At 38.0% G+C, this 21,866-nt stretch overlaps 1 protein-coding gene across 3 annotated transcripts in view; it reads left to right on the top strand.

Moving 5' to 3' along the window:
• RSF1 (remodeling and spacing factor 1) overlaps window positions 1–21,866 on the top strand; it is a 165,082-nt gene that overhangs the window by 122,694 nt on the left and 20,522 nt on the right. For 2 of the 3 annotated variants that reach the window (XM_059188089.1, XM_059188110.1), the window contains 5 exons: window positions 3,688–5,462; window positions 7,325–7,531; window positions 14,326–14,430; window positions 16,074–16,153; window positions 21,041–21,095. In XM_059188089.1, the coding sequence (XP_059044072.1) occupies window positions 3,688–5,462; window positions 7,325–7,531; window positions 14,326–14,430; window positions 16,074–16,153; window positions 21,041–21,095 (2,222 nt within the window). The remainder of the gene's footprint in view (window positions 1–3,687; window positions 5,463–7,324; window positions 7,532–14,325; window positions 14,431–16,073; window positions 16,154–21,040; window positions 21,096–21,866) is intronic. The other variant, XM_059188100.1, reaches the window with a different exon arrangement.

A 21,866-nucleotide genomic window follows, 5' to 3' on the forward strand; every position in this document is an offset into this window, starting at 1 on the left:
CTTAATCATTTCTAAAACTTCTGATTTAATTTTAGAAATATGTGACTTTTCCTTTTGCTGGAATACTTAATGGCTGTTGTAAGGTTATTAGCTGGCCTGATTTCGGTATTGTTGTGTCTCAGGGAATAGGAAGGCCCAAGGAGAAGGAGAGATTGGGGGATGATCAGTTGGTGGAGCAGTCAGAACACACACACTTATCACTTAAGTTGACTATCTTAAAAGGATGGGGTTCGTGGAGCCCCAAAGCAATTGTAATAGTAACAACATATGATCACTGATCACAGATCATGATAACAAATGAAAAAGCTTGAAATATTGTGAAAATTACCAAAATGTGACTGACGTGAAGTGAGCAAATGCTTTTAGAAAAATGGTGCCAATAGACTTGCTTGATGCAAGGTTGCCAAAAACTTTCAGTTTGAACAAATTGCAGTATCTGCAAAGCACTATAAAGTGAAGGCCAATAAAAAGAGGTATGTCTGTACTGGACAGATGCCTATCAATGGCTTTTATAGTTAACTTTTATAGGACGTTCACTGTTTTATTCCATAGTGATTATTGTTGGGCAGGTTGAGAAAGCACATAGTAGGTGATTAGTAAATATTTGTTGCGTAAATGGATGAATCTGCTTTAAAAACCTACTGTAGGGCGCCTGGGTGGCTCAGTTGGTTGGACGACTGCCTTCGGCTCAGGTCATGATCCTGGAGTCCCGGGATCGAGTCCCACATCAGGCTCCCAGCTCCATGGGGAGTCTGCTTCTCCCTCTGACCTTCTCCTCGCTCATGTTCTCTCTCACTGTCTCTCTCTCAAATAAATAAATAAAATCTTTAAAAAAAAAAAAAAAAAAAAAAAAAACCTACTGTAGAGGGGCGCCTGGGTGGCTCAGTGGGTTAGTCTGCTGCCTTCGGCTCGAGTCATGATCTCAGGGTCCTGGGATCGAGCTCCGCATCGGGCTCTCTGCTCAGCGGGGAGCCTGCTTCCTCCTCTCTCTCTGCCTGCCTCTCTGCCTGCTTGTGATCTCTCTCTGTCAAATAAATAAATAAAATCTTTAAAAAAAAAAAAAACCTACTGTAGATAATACTTCTCTTTAATTGCCTTAAGTTTGCCAAGTTCAAAACTCCATTGTGAGTTTTGAAGAGAGTTTTTTACCTTAAGTTATGTTTCTTCAAATTTTACATCTCTTCAACTCATTTGCATGTCTTTTACAGTTTCTTTTTAAGGATGCTTATGTACCCGAATGATCTTTTTACCAGTTATGGTTGTGCTTGAAGGCTCATTTTCTGTCATGATTTTGTTTTCTTTGCGGTTTTAGCGACGTATGTAAGCTAGTGGAGCTAGAGAAGTAAATGTTCTCACATCTGAAGGGAATTGAGCCAAACACAAAAATCCCAAGGATTTAACATTTTGGGATTAGGAGAAATATAGGCCAGTGACATATAATTTTTCAGTTCACTTACTCCAGCTGCTTTATTTGTAGTTGAAGAAATGAGGATCAAAGAGTTTGATATATATGCGGAATTCCCCACTAGGTGAATTAGGATTCATGAACCTAGGAGCCTTGAAACTAATGTTATTCCTCAATTTATTTTGCCATGTTGTTACCAAATTGGAATCAGTTGAAATCACTGAAGAGATCTTTCTCATTCATCATTGCCAAATGAAAAAAGTGTCGTCTTACCTCAGGTCAGAACCATAGTGAGGTCCTGAGTTGTTTTCTGAACCAAAACATATAGAAGAATTATTAAACTGTGTTTAGTAAACCCTTAGTATTAGGTTAAAGTTACTTTTTCTTAACCAAGATGTTCATTTAATTAGATTTCCTGATATGCTAACCAATCTCAATAATCAGGAATTTACTAAGGCTGCTTTTTCAGTGGGTAGCAAAAGGCACACAGATTAAATCATTACTGTCATGTCTTTAATTTCCTTTTTGGCATGTATATATGAAATCATTAACAATGTAAAGAAGGAAAAGCCATACTGACCTTTGTTTCAGGTTCTGAATGGTGCTTAGTGATCCTTGGACGTTGTATTCGCAACATGACTTAAGTAAAAGAAGTAGTGATTTATAATTTAAATACTCTGTTAAAGATTCTGCATTCTTACTTTCAAAAACATGTTCTCCCTTCGATTTGACTCCGTTTTGTACCTCCAAAATACATTGTAATTCTGGTTTATCAATTTGGCATAATGTGTGCAAAATTTTTTGTAAAAATTACTACTTTGGTAAAACAACATTTTTTTTTAAAGATTTTATTTATTTATTTGACAGAGAGAGATCACAAGCAGGCAGAGAGGCAGGCAGAGAGGGGGAAGAAAGAGGGGGAAGCAGGCTCCCTGCTGAGCAGAGAGCCCGATGCGGGACTCAATCCCAGGACCCTGGCATCATGACCTGAACCGAAGGCAGCAGCCTAACCCACTGAGCCACCCAGGCGCCCGGTAAAACAACCTTTAGAACTGAGCTTTTTCAGTTGTTAGAATAGGGTGAAATGATGGGAAATAGAGGTAAAATTAGTATTTAATGAATTCTGTGAAAACATTCTGCTCAGATTCTCTGAGTACTGGTTTACATTGTGCAATCTGTTTAATCCCTTTCAAAGAAATGCTCTTGGGACACTTGAGTGGCTCGATTGGTTAGACATGCAACTCTCGATCTCAATTCGGGTCTTGATCTCAGGATTGTGAGTTCAGGTCCCACATTGGGCTCCACGCTGGGCATGGAGCCTACTTAAAATGAAACAAAAATGTTTTTTAAATGCAAAAGAAATTCACAAAGATGATGCTATTTACGAATATGTTTTTTGCACTATTAGGTACTCCACAAAAGTTGGAAATACGTAGCCAATTAAGGTAAAAAGAGGAACTGATGATAAAAATATATAGTTGGTAACATAATAACTTCTGAAATGTTCACTATTGACATTTGATAAAGTAAATTGTAATATAGCCACATTGAGGATTGCTATAGAAGTCTGATTTCATAAAAGGCATTAAATATCATAAGAAAGTGATAGTGTTTCAGTGAAAAAAATGGGGTACCGTGATCCTGAAACTTCGTCAAAAATATACAAAGCTAGAACAAAGTAACCTAAAAGAGTAATAGTGATTGCCTCTGGGCATTAGGATTATGGACCTTTTACTCTCTTTGTGGGCAGATGTCTCGTTTTCTGTATAGAATTGTGTTACTTTTATAATCTGTGTAAAGCATAAAACAAACATTTTTCCACTGCCATGCTCACGTTACCTCAATGAAATGAAGCGTTCAGTGACTTACAAGAAAGAACATTTGTCAGTTTTTAAAACAAATATGGTCTTTTGGAAATGTTTTATGTAGTATTTTTAGTTCACATTTTTGAGCCATCACTTGAGCTTGAATAAATTATTTGAACTGTATAAACATTTGCATTCCATTGAGAACACTGAAGCTAAAAGTATAAAGCAGAAACATGAATCTTTCTGAATAAGTGTTAATATTTAGAAGCTTTGCTTCAGGTTTGGTAATTTCCTTCACTGTCAGATTTGGGGTATTTTGTTTTTTGCTTTATGTTTCTTTTTTGGTCAGATGTCCATTAACAGGAGACTTCTTTTAAGAGGGAAATTTCAAATGGGAAAATCTATTACATTTACCCTTTTATATTTTATAATCTTGAATGATTTGATTTATGTAAATTTTTTTCTGATTTTTAGAGGAACAGAAGGAAAATGAAAAGATGAAAAGTGAAGAGCAGCCAGTAGATTCAGAAAACTGTTCTACACCCAGTGCTCTAGAAGAGGCTACTGTGAAAATAGAAAAAGAAGATGATAAGGAACTTGTCAAACTGCCGGTCATAGTCAAGCTAGAAAAACCTTTGCCAGAAAGTGAGGAAAAAAGGATTATCAAAGAAGAAAGTGATTCCTTCAAGGAAAATGTCAAACCCACCAAAGTCGAAGTAAAGGAATTTAGAGCAGATCCTAAAGATATCAAAGGTAGTATGGAGAAACTAGAGCCAGAGAGGCTAGAGTTTGGTGGCAATGTTAGGTCTTCTCAGGAAATCACTGAGAAGTCTACTGAAGAAACTGAGAAACTTAAAAATGACCAGCAGGCTAAGATACCACTGAAAAAACGAGAAATTAAACTGAGTGATGATTTTGACAGTCCAATCAAAGGACCTTTGTGTAAATCAGTTACTCCAACAAAAGAGTTTTTGAAAGATGAAATAAAACAAGAGGAAGAGACTTGTAAAAGGATCTCTACAATCACTATTTTGGGTCATGAAGGGAAACAACTGGTAAATGGAGAACTTAGTGATGAAAAGGTAACTCAACATTTTAAGACAGAACAAATGGAGACAAGGTTTTATGATACAAAAGAAGATAGCTGTAGCCCCTCTAAAGACAGAAGTGTCATTGTTGAGGGAAATGGAGCAGAGTCCTTAAATTCTGTCCTAACGAATATGAAAACAGGTGATCTTGAGAAGGAGGTGGTCCCTGTAGAGAAAGATGCTGACAGATCAATATCAGTCTTAGAATCCCAAAACCAAAAAGGGCAGTTGGAGGAAACAGGTCCTGCGGAAATGGAAATCTCTCTTGAGACTCTTGAGATGGCCAAGGATCTCTCTTTGAAAACTGCTTTATCTGCTACTGAATCTTGTACCCTGAAAGTTGACGAGAAGTCTCCCCAAAGTAAAAAGGATAAGCACCCACAAGTTCTAGAATGTCTTGAAAAGTTAGAGAAGTCCAAAAAGACTTCTCTTGATAAGGACACACAACGATTGAGTCCAATACCAGAGGAGGTTCCAAAGCATACTCTAGATTCAGTAAAGCCAGTCTCTCCTGAGGCAGCTGAATCAGCTGAAACTTTGGCACCATCTAACATGACTGACCACTGTGAGAAGTTAGCCTCCGAAAAGGAAGTGGTGGAATGTCAGAGCACAAGTTCTGCTGAAGGTCAGCCCCTAGAAAAATCAGACCCAGAAATTCTAAAAAAAGATTCTGAATCCACCAGGGTAGAAACAGATCATCTGGGCAATGCCCAGACCTCGGGCACAGAGGATCCTTCTGAGACAAAGGGTTCTATGCAAAAAAGCAAATTTAAATATAAGCTGGTTCCTGAAGAAGAAACCGCTGCCTCAGAAAACACTGAGATAACCTCTGAAAGGCAGAAAGAGGGCATCAAATTAACAATTAGGATATCCAGTAGGAAGAAGAAGCCAGATTCCCCTCCCCAAGTTCTAGAACCAGAAACCAAGCAAGAGAAGACAGAAAAGGAAGAAGAGAAAACAAATGTGGGTCGTACTTTAAGGAGGTCTCCAAGAATATCTAGACCCACAGCAAAAGTGGCTGAGATCAGAGACCAGAAAGCTGATAAAAAAAGAGGGGAAGGAGAAGATGAAGTGGATGAAGAGTCAGCAGCTTTGCAGAAAGCAGACAAAAAAGAAAACTTGAAAAAAACGGACAAGGATACGAATTCTAAAGTAAGCAAGGTAAAATTTCTCCTATTCTGAGTTTTAATTTTTATTAGAAATAATTTGGCCTAAGTGTAGCTCTTTATTTTAGCCAAAAAGAAGTTATAAAGAGCACTTTAAAAAAAAGGTATCTTTATTCCTGTATCCGAGATGTCTTTCTCACTAGTTATCCCCAGATACTAAATTTCAGACTGTATAATCTTGTCATCTTTTAAACTTTTTTTCTATTACAGGCAATGTGGAAATATATATTCTCTTTATAAAAAAACTATGCAGGTAATATTTAACCTGTAGGATTAAAAAATCAAAATGCTGCATAAACATTATTAACAGTTGGGATACATCTCTTCCCCATTCTTTTTCCATACATTCATGTGTATGTTCATAAATATTTACCCATTCACTTATAAAATAGATTGGATATGTTCATTTTTCTATGGATTTTTCACTTATCAATGTGTCTCTGAACTCTTTCCATGTCAGTAGATGTAGTCTACCTTTTGGTGATTGAGAGGTACATAGTATTCCATAGTATGGATGTACCTCAGTTTATTTAATCACTCCCTTATTGATTGACATTTAGGTTGTTTCCAATTTTTCACTATTACAGGCAATGCTGCATTGAAGATCCTTTTGGACATAAGTGAGTATTTCTTTAGAATAGACTCCTAGGATTGGCATTGCTGGGTCAGGGGGCATGTGTTTATTTTAACTTTCGATAGCTGTTGCCACATTGCCCTGCCCAAAAGGCCCCATTAGTATACTCTCACATTACTATGTACGAGAGTGCCTGTCTTCTCGCATTTAATCATTAGTCTTAGAAACCAGAGTTCTTTTTTCTATGACTCTTCTAAGCAAAATCTAGTACAAATCTATAGCTAGTTCATAGGAGTTTGTTATAATTAAAAGTGCTACTTTTAATTTAAGTGATCCTTTGTTCCCTGAAATTAGATTTTTAATTCTTTAAAAATACTCCTTCTGTTGTTAGAATCATTTTGGTCTTTGATGGGGACTTTACTGTAGGAATGAACTGAAATATTAATTAAAAGATTGAAACCAGGTAGTAAAAAATTTACAACATTATAAACTTATTTTCTGAATAGTAGATTTTAATATTTGTTAGGATTTTTATTTGAAGTTCAGATCCTTAAAAATTTTTAATTCGGGGACGCCTGGGTAGCTCAGTTGGCTGAGCAACTGCCTTCGGCTCAGGTCATGATCCTGGAGTGTCAGGATCGAGTCCCACATCGGGCTCCCTGCTCCGCGGGGTGTCTGCTTCTGCTGACCTCTCTCCTTCATGTTCTCTCTCTCTGTCTCTCTCAAATAAATAAATAAAATATTTTTTAAAAAATTTTTAAATTCATCTCTAATATGGGAATTTAAACTTTTATATAACAGTAGGTGAAACTATAGTCAGTGCTCTATTAGAGAGCCCTTAAAATGTGCGTGGCCTTTGACCCAGAATCCTCTTCAAGGAATTTATCCTAACCACAGAGATTTATAAAAGTTTATATTTATGAGGAGCCATATTTTATGAAAGTGAAAAACTGGGAAACTACCTAAATGTCTATATAGTAAAGGATTAGACAAATACAGCTGTGTGATGGCATGTTATACAGTCATATACAGTGAGGTTAATAATATATTTTATGACTAGGGAAAATACTTACAAAATAGAATGTTCATTATAAACTCCCCCCAACAAAAGTAGAATAAATACTGGAAATATGTAGCAAAATTTAATAGTAGATATATCTGTAATGAAAGTATAGTAATTTTTCATTTTCTTCTTGTATTTTGACTAAAAATGGGCATATAATGAGAAGCTTGTTTTATATTCTTATTATACCAAATTATTCCAATTTTTAATTTTTTACAAGGTAAAACCCAAAGGCAAAGTTCGATGGACTGGTTCTCGAACACGTGGCAGGTGGAAATATTCTAGCAATGATGAAAGTGAAGGTTCAGACAGTGAAAAATCATCTGCAGCTTCAGAGGAAGAGGAAGAAAAGGAAAGCGAAGAAGCCATCCTAGCTGATGATGATGAACCATGCAAAAAATGTGGCCTTCCAAACCATCCTGAGCTAGTATGTACCTGAGCTAAATGAATCATATTCATCTTACTGGCATGCTGTGGTTACCTGAAGTAGCCACCTCTTCTGGGTTTGATCATGATTTGAAATTTTTTAATGCTGCACAGCTTTTCTGCACAAAATAACTTTAATTTATTTAATAATAATTCTGTTTTCATTCTACTTGGTTTATAGATATTTCTTCTACTTAAGGATACACTCCTAACCTCTTCTCACAGATCAATGAATTCATTCAAATTTTTCTATTCTGTTCTTTTTCTTTAAATGTTTCTTCTTTCCCTTTTATTTATAATGATATTTCTGAAGGGCCAACTTTAAAGAGGTAAGGCCTAAAAGCCTTATTGCCTTCTGTAACAACATTTAAGTCAAGTAGTCACTTAACATTTAAAATAACATTTAAGGGGCACCTGGGTGGCTCAGTGGGTTAAGCCACTGCCTTCAGCTCAGGTCATGATCTCAGGGTCCTGGGATTGAGTCCCGCATTGGGCTCTCTGCTCAGGGGGGAGCCTGCTTCCCTCTCTCTCTCTCTCTCTCTGCCTGCTTCTCTGCCTACTTGTGGTCTCTCTCTGTCAAATAAATAAGTAAGATCTTTAAAAATAAATAAATAAATAAATAAATAAAGTAACATTTAAGTCAAGTAGTGACTAGTAGGGCTTTAAACTTTAGAAAATGGGGAGTTCCAATACAAAAACAAAACAAAACCAAAAACCCAAATGTAGAGGATAAATTCTCTACCGTGTATTTTCAGAAGAATACTGACAGTGGAACCTACCCAGGAAGTTAAGTTCTTTAAAAGTAGCCTAAATCAGGAAATTCAGTTCCTAACCTGTTTATATAATTTTTGCATTTCATAAGATCTTTCTAAAGAGGCTATTGAAGAAACATTCTCTTTATGCCCAATTCTGGGCAACTGGTCTGTTTTGAATAGATGTGACTTTCAAGGCAATTTCCAGCTACTAAGTAGAAAGAAAAATAAAGGGGCGCATGGGTGGCTTGGTGGGTTAAGCCTCTGCCTTCAAGCTCAGGTCATGATCTCAGGGTCCTGGGATCGAGCCCCACATTGGGCTCTCTGCTAAGCGGGGAGCCTGCTTCCCCCCTCTCTCTGCCTACTTGTGATCTCTGTCAAATAAATAAAATCTTTTTTAAAAAAGAAAGAAAGAAAAATAAAGAAAGATGCTTCCACGTAGGTAGAATTTTATGTAGCCGAAACTTCTCGAAATCCAATAAAATATGGAAAATTCATGTGAGCTAGTTCTCCAAGGCTCATTTTCTTATAAAGCAGTGTGGGGTGATAGGAAAAGCATTGGAGCCAGACCAGCATGGTTTCAACTTCAGCCACTTAACAGGTGCTCTCTTCTCAGTATCTTAATTGCTTTGTTATAAAATGGAAATACTACCACATACTTCTTTCGAGTGCTGTTTGTTTCTTTATTTGTTTGTCTTTTAAAGGAGAAAGAAGTTTATTGAATAACCATAAGGGAGTGATGGGCAGGACAGCAGAGGAGAGACTGTCTGCTATGGGTTGTTTTTAATAAGTTATGTAAAGTTGGCTTAGTACATACAGTTCCTGACACCCTGGTGTGCTATCTTAAAGCTATTTGTGATTTACTTATTCTTCCTCTTCCTTAAGGTTAAAGTCTATCTGGAAATTAAATTATCAGTAATGTTTATCCTGTTCCCTTAGTTTCAGAGGGTTCAAGTAAATGATAAAGCTTAGAAGCAGACAGTGACATTAGCTCTGAGAATAGATGTTGAAATTGTGCTGAGAAGATCCTTCCAAGAATTTTTATGATCATCAGGCTATGAAAGTTAAGATTTTTGTGTGGAGGGGCGCCTGGGTGACTCAGCGGGTTAAAGCCTCTGCCTTCGGCTCAGGTCATGATCCCAGGGTCCTGGGATCAAGCCCTGAGTCAGGCTCTCTGCTCAGCAGGTAGCCTGCCTCACTCTCTGCCTGCCTCTCTACCTACTTGTGATCTCTGTCTGTCAAATAAATGAATAAAATCTTTTTTTTTTTTTTTTTTAATGATCTTTGTGTGGAGAAAGGCCATGAGAAGACTTGGTATTTGGTCTTTTCTGCCCTCCAATAAAAACTTAACACTTGTGGGACGCCTGGGTGGCTCAGTTGGTTGGACGACTGCCTTCGGCTCAGGTCATGATCCCGGAGTCCCGGGATCAAGTCCCGCATCGGGCTCCCAGCTCCATGGGGAGTCTGCTTCGCTCTCTAACCTTCTTGCTCATGCTCTCTCTCACTGTCTCTCTCTCAAATAAATAAATAAAATCTTAAAAAAATAAAATTAACACTTGTGTTATTTCCCTTCCATTTGTAATACCTTTTTAAACCAAGAGTGTGCATTTTGACTGAGGAGGCAGTAGATGTCAGTAGCAAAGGGGTGAGAGGAAAAGAGAAGTAAAATGAAGTGAGCAGAAATGATGTTAAAGAGATGGAGAAAGTTGTACCCTTCTTGGAATACACACACAGGACTTTTCATTTATTTGGTTATTTTAATAACTGCTCTTAAAAATCCCATTGCTGGGGGCACTTGAGTGGCTCAGTGGGTTAAGCCTCTGCCTTCGGCTCAGGTCATGATCCCGGGGTCCTGGGATCGAGCCCTGCATCGGGCTCTCTGCTCAGCAGAGAGCCTGCTTCCTCCCTCTCTCTCTGCCTGCCTCTCTGCCTACTTGTGATCTCTGTCAAATAAATAAAATCTTTAAAAAAAAAAAAATCCCATTGCTGGCTACTATGCCAAAAAAGAGTGACATTGGATCAAGATCCCAAGTGTGGTGGATTCCATTTGCCCAGTGTTTAAAGATAATCATAAATCAAAATCTCAAGCAACTATAATGTGTTAAGTGGTACAGAAATGACGCTGAATTAGAAAGACATGTCCTTGCCCTCACTGAACTTACAGCAAGAAAGCAATAAATTCATTGATGAGTCTAGAATTCAGTGGGGTGTTCCAGATGCTTTAGTCAAAATAAATGGATCATTGGCCAAGGTTTGGAAACCTTACACAGTAGGATTTATTTTAACGGAATTTTATCTTTATTGCAAAATAGAGACAAACATCACTTTTTAAATATATTACATTCCAAAAGTTTACTTTTAATTTTGTTATTTGAAATTTAGATTACATTTTACCATGCAAACAATGTGATAAATGAAAGGAGGTGCCTAGGTTAGTCCACATATGCCTGTGTGATCAGTCAGTGGTATGACTTAAGTAAAACACTGATGTGACTTAGTATTGAGTTCTGGGTAGTGGCAGCAAATTGTGATGCATTGTAAGAAGGGGGGAGGCAGCTTTTCACTTTTAAATTGCTGCACACTGGTGCACATCACACTGCCCTCCTCTACCCATTCCAGCCACTATGGTTCATGTTAGCAATTTAGAAACTGCTTTACATATATACTACAGTTGAACAAATAAATGAAGTGTGGACAATTGGAGCCAGTTTTCTCAGTGTCAGATGAGCAAGATCAAAGGCTAGAATGCGTCCTGTGGTACTGGATTAGAGCTGGAGTTACTGGTATGAACTCCTGCTTGCTTTAATATAGATCTGTGTGTATACATGGATTGCTCTATATGCATTTATATCATAGCTCTGTTCTCTGAGAGAGCCTAGAAGCAATGATGCCTCATACCATAGCACTCAGCACCCAGATGTTTATTTGTTTTTTTCTTTTTAAGATTTCATTTATTTACTTATTTGAGAAAGAGAGAGAGAACAGGGGGAGGAGCAAGGGGAGAGGGACAAGCAGACTCCACACTGAGCAGGGAGCCCAGTGCAGGGCTCGGATCCCACGACCCCAAGATGATGACCTGAGCCAAAATCAAGAGTTGGGACATTTAACTGACTGAGCCATGCAGGTAACTTCCAAATGTTGATTTCTAAATACCGTTCTCCAGTAAAGGAACTAAGGCTTCCAGGAGAAATGGCTAATTTAAGGACTTGAGCAGGGAAAATACAGGATGTACCTGGAGTGTCCCATAATGTCAGAAAGTTTAAAAGGGCCTTAAAAAAAGGATGCAAATGAGTCCTAAGGAGCCAATCTGAAAGAATTAGCAAGTGCCTGTGGCTAGGGGAAGTTGAACAGTAAATAATGGTTTTAGATTCTAAGCCAAAGAAAATAAATCTTTATTAGTTGATTCTGATATAAAGAAGTGACTGAACAAACAAACAAATGGGGGGAGAAAGACATTTCTTTACAGAAAAATTCGAAATATTAGAAGGCATGAGGGAAGTAAGTAATTATCATTAGAACACCACAGTACGGTCATTAAAAGCAATGATGTAGCACTGATGAGTGCTAAAATTAATGGGTGAAATTTATTAATTTCTGTGGTTGGTTTTAGCTTACACCTCCAAATTCTTTGCTACTCCACCTTCCAGAAAGTGGAGCTTAATTCTCCTCCCCTTGAGTGTGGGCTAGACTGGAATAAGTATGGAAAGTGAAAAGCAGTGACTTCACAGTGATATAAACCAACAGGTACTACCATAACCAAGTGATCAAGGTTAATATTATTAGTAATAGGTCATGATGATATCACATATCCCCAGATTTGATGCATTGAGCAAGGCACTTTACCTCTGTGGTATTCTCCAAAACTCGTAACAAACCCAAACTGAGTGGCAGTCCATGTAGTATCTAGTACTCTTCAAAACTGTCAAAGTCATGGAAAACAAAGACCAAGCAACCATTACTATTGAAGGAGATTGAGGAATCATGATTAAATGCAATATAATATCCTAGACTGCATTCTGAATTCAGAAAAAGAGCACCAGTGAGAAGCTGGTGAAATCTGAATAAGGTCTGTTCGTCAGTTGATAGTAATGTACTAAAGTTAATTTCTTTTTTTTTAAGATTTTATTTATTTATTTGACAAAGAGCATAGGCAGGGGGAAGAGCAGAGGAAGAGGGAGAATCAGGCCCCCTGCTGAGTAAGAGGGCCCAACATGGCGCTCAGTACCAGGACCCCAGGATCATGACTTGAGTTGAAGGCAGGCAATTAACCGACTGAGCCACCCAGGCACCCCTAATGTTCATTTCTTAATTTTGATAAATGTCCCATGGTTATGTAAGATGTTAACATTAATGAAAGCTGGGTAAAAGATGTTTTTGTAAGGGACGCCTGGGTGGCTCAGTTGGTTAAGCAGCTGCCTTCGGCTCAGGTCATGATCCCGGCGTCCTGGGATCGAGTCCCGCATCGGGCTCCTTGCTCGGCAGGGAGCCTGCTTCTCCCTCTGCCTCTGCCTGCCATTCTGTCTGCCTGTGCTCGCTCTCTCCCCCTCTCTCTCTCTGATAAATAAATAAAATCTTTTTTAAAAAAAAAAAAGATGTTTTTGTAAGATTTTATTTATTTATTTGACAGAGAAATCACAAGTAGGCAGAGAAGTAGGCAGAGAGAGAGGGGGAAAGCAGGCTCCCTGCTGAGCAGAGAGCCTGATTCGGGGCTTGATCCCAGGACCCTAGAGATCATGACCTGAGCGAAGGTGAGGCTTAACCCACTGAGCAACCCAGGCGCCCCTGCTGGGTAAAAGAATTAAGGGAACTCTACTATCTTTGCGACTCTTCTGTGAATCTAACATCATTTAAAAATAAGGGTTTTTTTAAGTTAAACATTTCTGAGTGTACATTTTAAGAGAATTGTTCATCTTAAATAATATAAAATGACAACTTGGGTCTAGTTATTATTACCCTTTATTTGTAAACATGATGATCCTAAGTATAGCTCCATTCCTCATACCTTTGTCCCTTCGTGTTTGAATTTTCATGATAAAAAGGCTCATGTATGTTTCAGCAGGGAGCCTGCTTCTCCCTCTGCCTGTTGCTCCCCCTGCTTGTGTGCTCTCTTGATATCTCTCTCTGACAAATAAATAAAATCTTTTAAAAATTAAATAAGTAAATAAAATCTTGAGATACCTGGGTGGCTCAGTCAGCTTTGTCTGATTCTTGGTTTCAGCTCAGGTTTTGATCTCAGAGTCATGAGTTCAAGCCTCACATTGGGCTCCGTGCTGGGCAGGGAGCCTACTTTAAAAAAATATATAAAATTAAACAAAATCTTAAAAGAAGGAAAGAAGAACTTGTGGGGCTCCTGGGTGACTCATTCAGTTGAGCATCTGGTTGTTTATTTTGGCTGGGGTCATGATCTCTGAATCGTGAGATCAAGCCCCATGTCAGGCACTGCTCAGCATGGAATCTGCTTGATTCCCTCCCCATCCTTCTCTACTCCTCCCCCTCCTCCTGCTATTTCTTTCTCTCTCTCTCTCTCTCTCTCTCTCTCTAAAGTAAATAAATAAAATCTTTTTTAAAAAAAGAACTTAATTTTTGGGGCACCTGGGTGGCTAAGTCGTTGGGCGTCTGCCTTCAGCTCAGGTCATGTCTCAGGGTCCTGGGATTGAGTCCCGTATCGGGCTCCCTGCTCTGCGGGAAGCCTGCTTCTCCCTCCCACTCCCCCTGCTTGTGTTCCCTCTCTGACTGTCTCTCTCTCTCTCTCTCTCTGTCAAATAAATAAATAAATAAAATCTTTAAAAAAAAAAAAAAAGAAAAAAACTTAATTTTTCACTGAATTTTGTAGTTTAACATATTGCAAAATTTTTTACTTTTTAAAAAAAATGACGTGTTAGATCCCAGTTAGCAGAGCTTTTTTAGTTTTATGCAAATAAAGATACTCTGATATAGGGTACTTCTTAGTATAGTATTAAGAAATATTGAAATGTCTTTAACTTCAGAGTCACTGAATTTTAGTCCTAGAACTAGGTTGACTTTAACTTGTGGTTTGTTTCAGATTCTTCTGTGTGACTCTTGTGACAGTGGGTACCACACTGCCTGCCTTCGCCCTCCCCTGATGATCATCCCAGACGGAGAATGGTTCTGCCCCCCTTGCCAACACGTAAGATCCAGAACACCTTTGTTTTTAGTCTTTCAGTTTTATATTCCAATTAATAATACTTTTTGACGGCCACTAAACATTTTTCATTTTCAAAGCAGTGGGTATATACTGTTTCCTTTTTGTTTAAAATTCTGTGAAACTTGAGACTATTGAAAAAAACTACCTTTTATTAATAACTTTTAGGCCTTTTTTTCCCCTACCAAAGCATTTTTTGAAGACCTAATTTTTATAAAATTATAATCTCTGATACATTTTTTTCTTAACATATGTTACAGGCACAAATAGCCCCAAATTAAAATGATATATGAGGGAAGAAATAAATTTCTTTATCCCTTTGTTTCATCCTCTTTTTCATTTCTGCCTACCTCCTTCTTGTCAGTTTTATGGATGGTATTATGAATTATGTACCACTGTGATGCTACTGTGAATAGAAACATGGATTATACTTCTCTTATATCTTGGTTCAGGTGAATTTCCTTTGGAAGCTGAAGAACAGACTATTTTTATGCCACTGCACTCAAGGGGTCCTTTCTGTCACAAGTCCAGGCTCATCTCACTTTAAAAATGATGGGTTTTATTGAAGTTCCCATCAAAGTGGATTTCCTTGGCTTATCATAGCTTTATCAGATATATTCTTCACCTCTGTTTTAACCCAGTCACCTTGTGGCGTGGTTGTATAATTTTTTCCCATTCTCTTTTTTTTTAAAAGTAGTGATTGGCATCATTATATTGTATTGTACATAGAACCTTCTCCCTTAAAAATGTTGTGGGATTCTTAAGACTTTTTCATGACTGTCATGTAAACGTGTTGAGCCAGACGCTATTTTTTTTTTTTTTTTAAGATTTTATTTATTTACTTGACAGACAGAGACCACAGGTAGGCAGAGAGGCAGGCAGAGAGGTGGGGGGGAGGGTGCGGGAAGCAGGCACCCTGCTGAAGCAGAGAGCCCGATATGGGACCTGATCCCAGGACCCTGGGATCACGACCTGAGCCGAAGGCAGAGGCCTCAACCCACTGAGCCACCCAGGCACCCCAGATGCTATTTTAAATGTTGATTACCACCAGCAACATAGGCATAGAATGTATTTCTGGATGAGGCTGGGAGTTTCCGCAGCAGAGATACTGTGCTCATCCTCATTTCAGTAGAGGCTGAGTCATCTCTGTATGTAGTTAAACCCAAGGACCTTCTCAGTGTTCTTTCACTGTGTGGCCTCCCTCTTCAGCTCTCAGAATTGCATGGTATCCATGAGCTAGCATGCAAGGGATAAATGTATGTGGAAAGGTGTTAAAAATGACAATCACAGGGATAGCTGGCAGGCTCTGAGTCAGTAGACTCTTGATTTAAGGGTCAGGCATTCAAGACCCGCACTGGGTTTAGAGCTTTCTGTAAAGAAAAGAAATAGGGGCGCCTGGGTGGCTCGGTGGGTTAAAGCCTCTGCCATTGGCTCAGGTCATGATCTCAGGGTCCTGGGATCGAGCCCCACATTGGGCTCTTTGCTCAGCGGTGAGCCTGCTTCCCCCTCCCTCCCTCTCTGTGCCTGCCTCTCTGTCTACTTGTAATCTCTGTCTGTCAAATAAATAAATAAAATCTTTTAAGAAGAAAATAAAGAAAAGAAATAATACTCTTGTTTTGCTCTTTCAGAAACTACTGTGTGAGAAATTAGAAGAACAATTGCAGGATTTGGATGTTGCCTTAAAGAAGAAGGAACGTGCTGAACGCAGGTATTGTGATATGTGTGTTAATGTTTTACTTGGGAATTTGTTAGTAAAATTGTCTTGCAGTATAGGTTAATATATCTATCTAAAGTAATTATTGGCAAACTGTGCTGTGGGTCAAATATGGCATGCTCCTTATTTTTCTATTCCCACTAGGAATGTTTGTTTTCCATTTTTAAATGATTGAAAAAAATCAAAACAAGAATCTTACTTCATGACAGATGAACATTGTATATTCCAATTTTATTGTCCAAAAAGTCTTATTGGAACACAGCTATGCTCATTTGTTTATATATTGTCTGTTGCTGCTTTAACACTACAGCAGCAAAGTTGAGTAGTTACAACAAAAACCTTTTGGCCTGCCATGTGTAATTTATTATCTGTCCTTTTACAGGAAAAGTTTGCCAACTCCTGATCTAAAATATTTATCAAAACCTACTCTGAATATATTGTTATTGTGCAGTTATTGTGCAGGATATATACCTTACTAAGTATGTAGTGAGTACAAGAAAATTCTAAGAACTGGTCTAGTTACCCATGTCATCTCTTTGGTTGGACAGAATTAACACCGATAAAATAAAGAGCATTGAAATGCTGAACTGTGTCATAAGAGTCCTGACTTACAAGAAATGCCTCCCTTTTCAATTTACCACTGCACTGTAGTCTTAAAGCAGTTGTAGAAGACTTCTTGGAGGAAGTAAGACTGGAGTTGAATCCAGTCTTTAAAAGGGGGCTCAAAATCAGGATCATCAATTTATGTTTATTTGTATTTATTTGTACCTTCTTCAGTTATTTTATTGCTAAACAATAGTAGTTTAATGCTAAACAATACATCTTCAGTGTGTACCAGACTGAAGAGAAAAGGTGAGTGAGACGAAGCTCTCCTTACATGGAACTCACCTCTGTCAGAGTATAGCCGTATCAGCCAGTGGTATAGAAAGGTAGACTGATGGTATATTCACAGCAATACAGGAACACTGTGGAGGGCCATTTTAGTTTCTGGTAGGGGTTTGGGCTATCAGGCAAGTCCTTGGAAGATAACTTAGGGCTGGACATGCAGAGAAGCATATTTCAGGCAAAGAGCCAAATACAAGCAAAGACGAAGTGTGGACATGAGACAGGGAGAGTGGTAGGAGATGAAGTTGTCAACACAGATTGAAGCCAGATTATGAACAGCTTGGCGTTTGTGACTGGGGGATTTGAATTATTCTCTACAGGTAGCAAGAGAGCCATCAAAGGAGAGAGAGAAGTATAACCAGATCTTTATTTCAGAAAACATGCCCTGGTAACAGTAAAAAGGAATTAGAGCTGAGACTGTTGCACTGGGGTCTAGGAGAGCTGGTGAGGCCTGCACTCGGGCATACCTTCTAAGAAAGTGGTGGAGGTGTTAAAAGAGAATATTCAGAAGCTTAACCGTTGATGCCCATTTGTACACATTATGAGAAAATCTAAACAATGTCTCCTGGTTGGTCTTACTATCTTCATTTGCTGCTACTGTAACCTTTACTTGCCCTCTCATAGTCTTCCTCTCCCTCCAGTTTAGCTTGCTTTAAAACAGTCAGCTAGCTCATTTGATAATCCACTCACTTTATTCCCCCATACCGTGAACTCTGTGGGTTCAGCCTCTAGATCCTGGTTTTTTTCCTTACTAGTCACCTTGAACTCTCTGCTTTATAATGGATGCTACTTGGTTTAAAGGCAAAATTAATCTCTAAAGTTGATTAGGAAATAAAAATAGTTCATTTTTAAAAACCAGTTGTCTACCCTGGAGCTAATAATATATGTTTATAAAAAATTAAAAAATTATTTAAAAATCAGTTGTCTAGATACCTTTGTATTTAGAAACTCTGGATAATAGTCTTTCATGTAATTATTAGGATAATTTTGATATTAACAGTTTTTCCTGCTTTTATTTTTGACACTAGAAAAGGTTTAAATAAGGATGCTTCAAATTAAATCATAATAAGAAATTAGGCATTTTCTTTACTCTTTCTGAAATCTACCTGCGCTTCTGAGAAATGAGTAGTTTTATGGAAAGGCTGGTTAAAATTTTTTAACTACTGCCTCACTATAGGGTATATTCTTGCAATAAGAGGTACTTAAAATTTATGTTAAAATATGCCACAATACTTATTCACACTATTGGTCTCCCATTACTAACTCATTTGCTTTTGCTTTTACTTTTGGTAATCCTTTTTATTTAAATGTCATCCTTTAAGAGGATATCCATAATTGTGGCTTTAGTTCATACATGAAATCCTTTTTGAGATTGCATCACAGAAAGGAGAGGAAAGTTACTATTACAGGGAGAATAGTCTGCCACAAAGCCAGTTAACTGAATTATTGTTATTATTTTTTAATTCTTACCAATAACCTGGTTAACAAAGTTTTCTTTATCTGTAGCTCCTAATATAATAGCTCCTGATATATATGAATCCTAGGGGCTCTAAACAGCAAAATATATATATTTCTAAAGTAAATAATATATTAATTGTAAACTCTAGTTGACTTCACTTGTTTTTTAAAATGAGCATTTTTATTCATCCTTTTTAAAATCTGTAAACAATTTCTCTAGCACTCATTCTAGAACCATAGAGCCTTGGTTACTCTCTATATCCTAGCACAAGATCTTTCCCTTTGTTCATACATTTATTCAACATTTAACCAACATTTAGTGAGCATCCACTTTATGCCAGGCAATGTAATCAACATGAAGTGTATTATGTGGTCTCTACCTTAAAGGGCTCTACAGTATGGTGAAGAAGAAGGATTTGTCAATCAGTAATTAGTGACTGGCCAGAAACTGACTACAGAGCTGGAGCTGTGATGCTCTGTGAAATTTGATGTTTCAGAAGTCCCTTCAACTGGTTGGTAAACATCCCTTCCAGAACTTGGTGCCAGAAATTATTTGGGAATTCAAATAGTTCTGTACTTCCAGAGTTCTTTTACTAGTGTTTGCTAGCAGAGAGTTGGATTTAATCAGGGTTGGAATTTTCCAGGTAATGTAACAGAGGGAAGGAGAGAAAGAGACAAGGAATTTGAAAGTATATGCAAAGGAGTATTTATAATGATGGACCATGGAGTCTAAGCCAGGTAAGGGGGAAAGTAAGGACACAAGGGAGTAATGGACAGTGAAAAGAGGCTAGGGTCGGAGGTCCCACTGGAGTTAGGGAGTTGTTGAAATCAGTGTACCAGAGGGTGTGAGCCAGAAAGGGAGCGAGTAGATGTCAAAAAATAGGTTCCCTGAAGTTGAAATTTTAGGAAGGGTGTGGTTTCTAATAATGAGGTCTGGGCCCAGTATGATCATTGAGCCAGGTGGTGGTGAACAGAAGACATATGGAACAGAAGACATATCTTTCTAGAAGATTACTGAGCAAGAGAATGCTGTAATGAGTAATCATACCTACCTTTAAGAGCCTGCTTAACTGTTACCACCTATTTAAAGCCTCCAACTTTCTCAGCTTTTTTTTTTTTAACTTTCTCAGCTTTTCAAACAAGTTATTCCTTTTTCATGTTTCCATTATACCTTTTCATAATGGACTACAGTCAGCTGCTAAATAATTGTGAGGATAAGAACCGTGTATTATTTGCCCTTGGAATTCCCAAGCCTGACACAAATCATGGTGGGCTTGAACCGAATGTTTTTCAGTTGAGTTTGGGAGATAATAATCAAGTGAAAGTAGAAATTTTTGCGATATAAAAGAGGAAGCTAATACAACAGTAAACTTGATTAGTATAAGGATAGATATCTATTGAACATATTTAATAACAGAACTCAAGTTCTGACTATCCATGAAGCCTTCCCTGCTAATTTCAGCTACTACTGTTCTTGCCTTTCCTGGTTTTTAATTCATTAACTATACTATTTTTAATCAGGTTTTGATTAAAATAATTTTATCATTTTGTTACATGCCAGTTTTTGATTGAAGAGCTTTGTAACCCATCTCAAAAAGACCATAAGATTCTTATTAGCAGAGCCAAGGGTTTCTAGGGCTGTGAAGGCTGCATTCTGAAGGACCCAGGTAACTGGATGAGAAATGCCCTTCTCTAAGGAATGTCACAAGCAAAGAGAGGAAGAGTGCTCATTATTTCTGTTCAGTTCAATGGACACTGGCCTATGTATATAAAAGCTCATCTGTCCTTGGTGAATTAGATGATGTTCCGGAGAACCAGAAAAGAAATGTCTATTGGGTATAGCAGTTTGTTAGTGTGAAATTTGTTGAATTAAAATCAACAAGGATTTGTTTCTGTGGAAAGAAACTATGGAGATCTCATTAGTGTTCTAAATCGACATTACGTGAAGAAGTGTTACCTGGCTCTAAAAATAATCTTCATTGGAGCAACTAGGGTGCAGAGCCCGCTATGTGACTGCATGCCTTTTTTCTTCTCTGCAAATGCATGGTGTTAGTATCATTCCCTGAAACCTTGACATGATCCTATTGTGTAGAACTCTTTTTTTAGTATTGATACTTATTACCACAAGAGTATAGTTTTGTATAGACGCATATGAAAACTTCTAGCAGAACAGAGATCTGGTTTGTCTGGGGTTGACGTTCTGTGTAATCACTTTGTCAGTGAGTTGTAGCATGACTCTCCTCATGGATTTTCCTTGTCTACTTCAGTTCACAGGTTTTATTTCATCAGTATGATTACTTCCAAGACTATAATTTTTGGTTACACCTTTTTACAGTTTTTACCTTTAGAAAGTTTTGTGCCTACCACAGATACCAGTGCAATAAGCTCCATAGAGAGTAGCTAACATGTCTGACCTAGCTAGCCTCTGCTATTACCATGAAATCATAATTTTAGTATTGTTTGTGTTAGTAATGCTTTCATAATAATTTTATTTTTAGCAAATCTCATTTTGCATGCATTTTTGTTTTTCACTTAAAGGAAAGAACGTTTGGTGTATGTGGGTATCAGTATTGAAAACATCATTCCTCCACAAGTAAGTTCCTCGTTTGTACTATTTTTGAAGAAGAGACTGCCATAATTGTTCTAAAATTTAACCCACTTTATGTAATGTGAATTGTTTTAAATACATAGTATACCTGTTTTATTAAAAGTGGAAATGTTGGGGTGCCTGGGTGGCTCAGTGGGTTAAAGCCTCTGCCTTCAGCTCAGGTCATGATCCCAGGGTCCTGGGATCGAGCCCCGCGTTGGGCTCTCTGCTCAGCAAGGAGCCTGCTTCCTTCTCTCTGCCTGCCTCTCCACCTACTTGTGATCTCTGTCTGTCAAATAAATAAATAAAATGTTAAAAAAAAAAAAAAGATTTAAAAAATAAAGTGGATATGTTGGGGTGTCTGGGTGGCTCAGTGGGTTAAAGCCTCTGCCTTCAGCTCAGGTCATGATCCCAGGGTCCTGGGATCAAACCCCGCATTGGGCTCTGTGCTCGGCAGGAATCCTGCTTCCTCCTCTCTTTCTGCCTGCTTCTCTGCCTCCTTGTGATCTCTGTTTATCAAAAAAATAAATAAAATTAAAAAAAAAAAAAAGGTGGAAATGGTAGGACCTTAAGGAAATCACCTGTATTTTCCCTCCTGATTAAAATTAAGTACATGCTGGACTGCTTGGTGGGCTCAGTTGGTAGAGCTTGCAGCTCTTGATCTCCGGGTTGCAGGTTTGAGCCCCATGTTGGGTGTAGAGTCTACTAAAGAAAATAATAGTAATAGTAAAATAAAATTACGTATATGCTAATAGCCCTAAAATGTACTATCACATT

Source organism: Mustela lutreola, chromosome 1, assembly GCF_030435805.1.
Source record: "Mustela lutreola isolate mMusLut2 chromosome 1, mMusLut2.pri, whole genome shotgun sequence".
Taxonomy (NCBI): Eukaryota; Metazoa; Chordata; class Mammalia; order Carnivora; family Mustelidae; genus Mustela; species Mustela lutreola.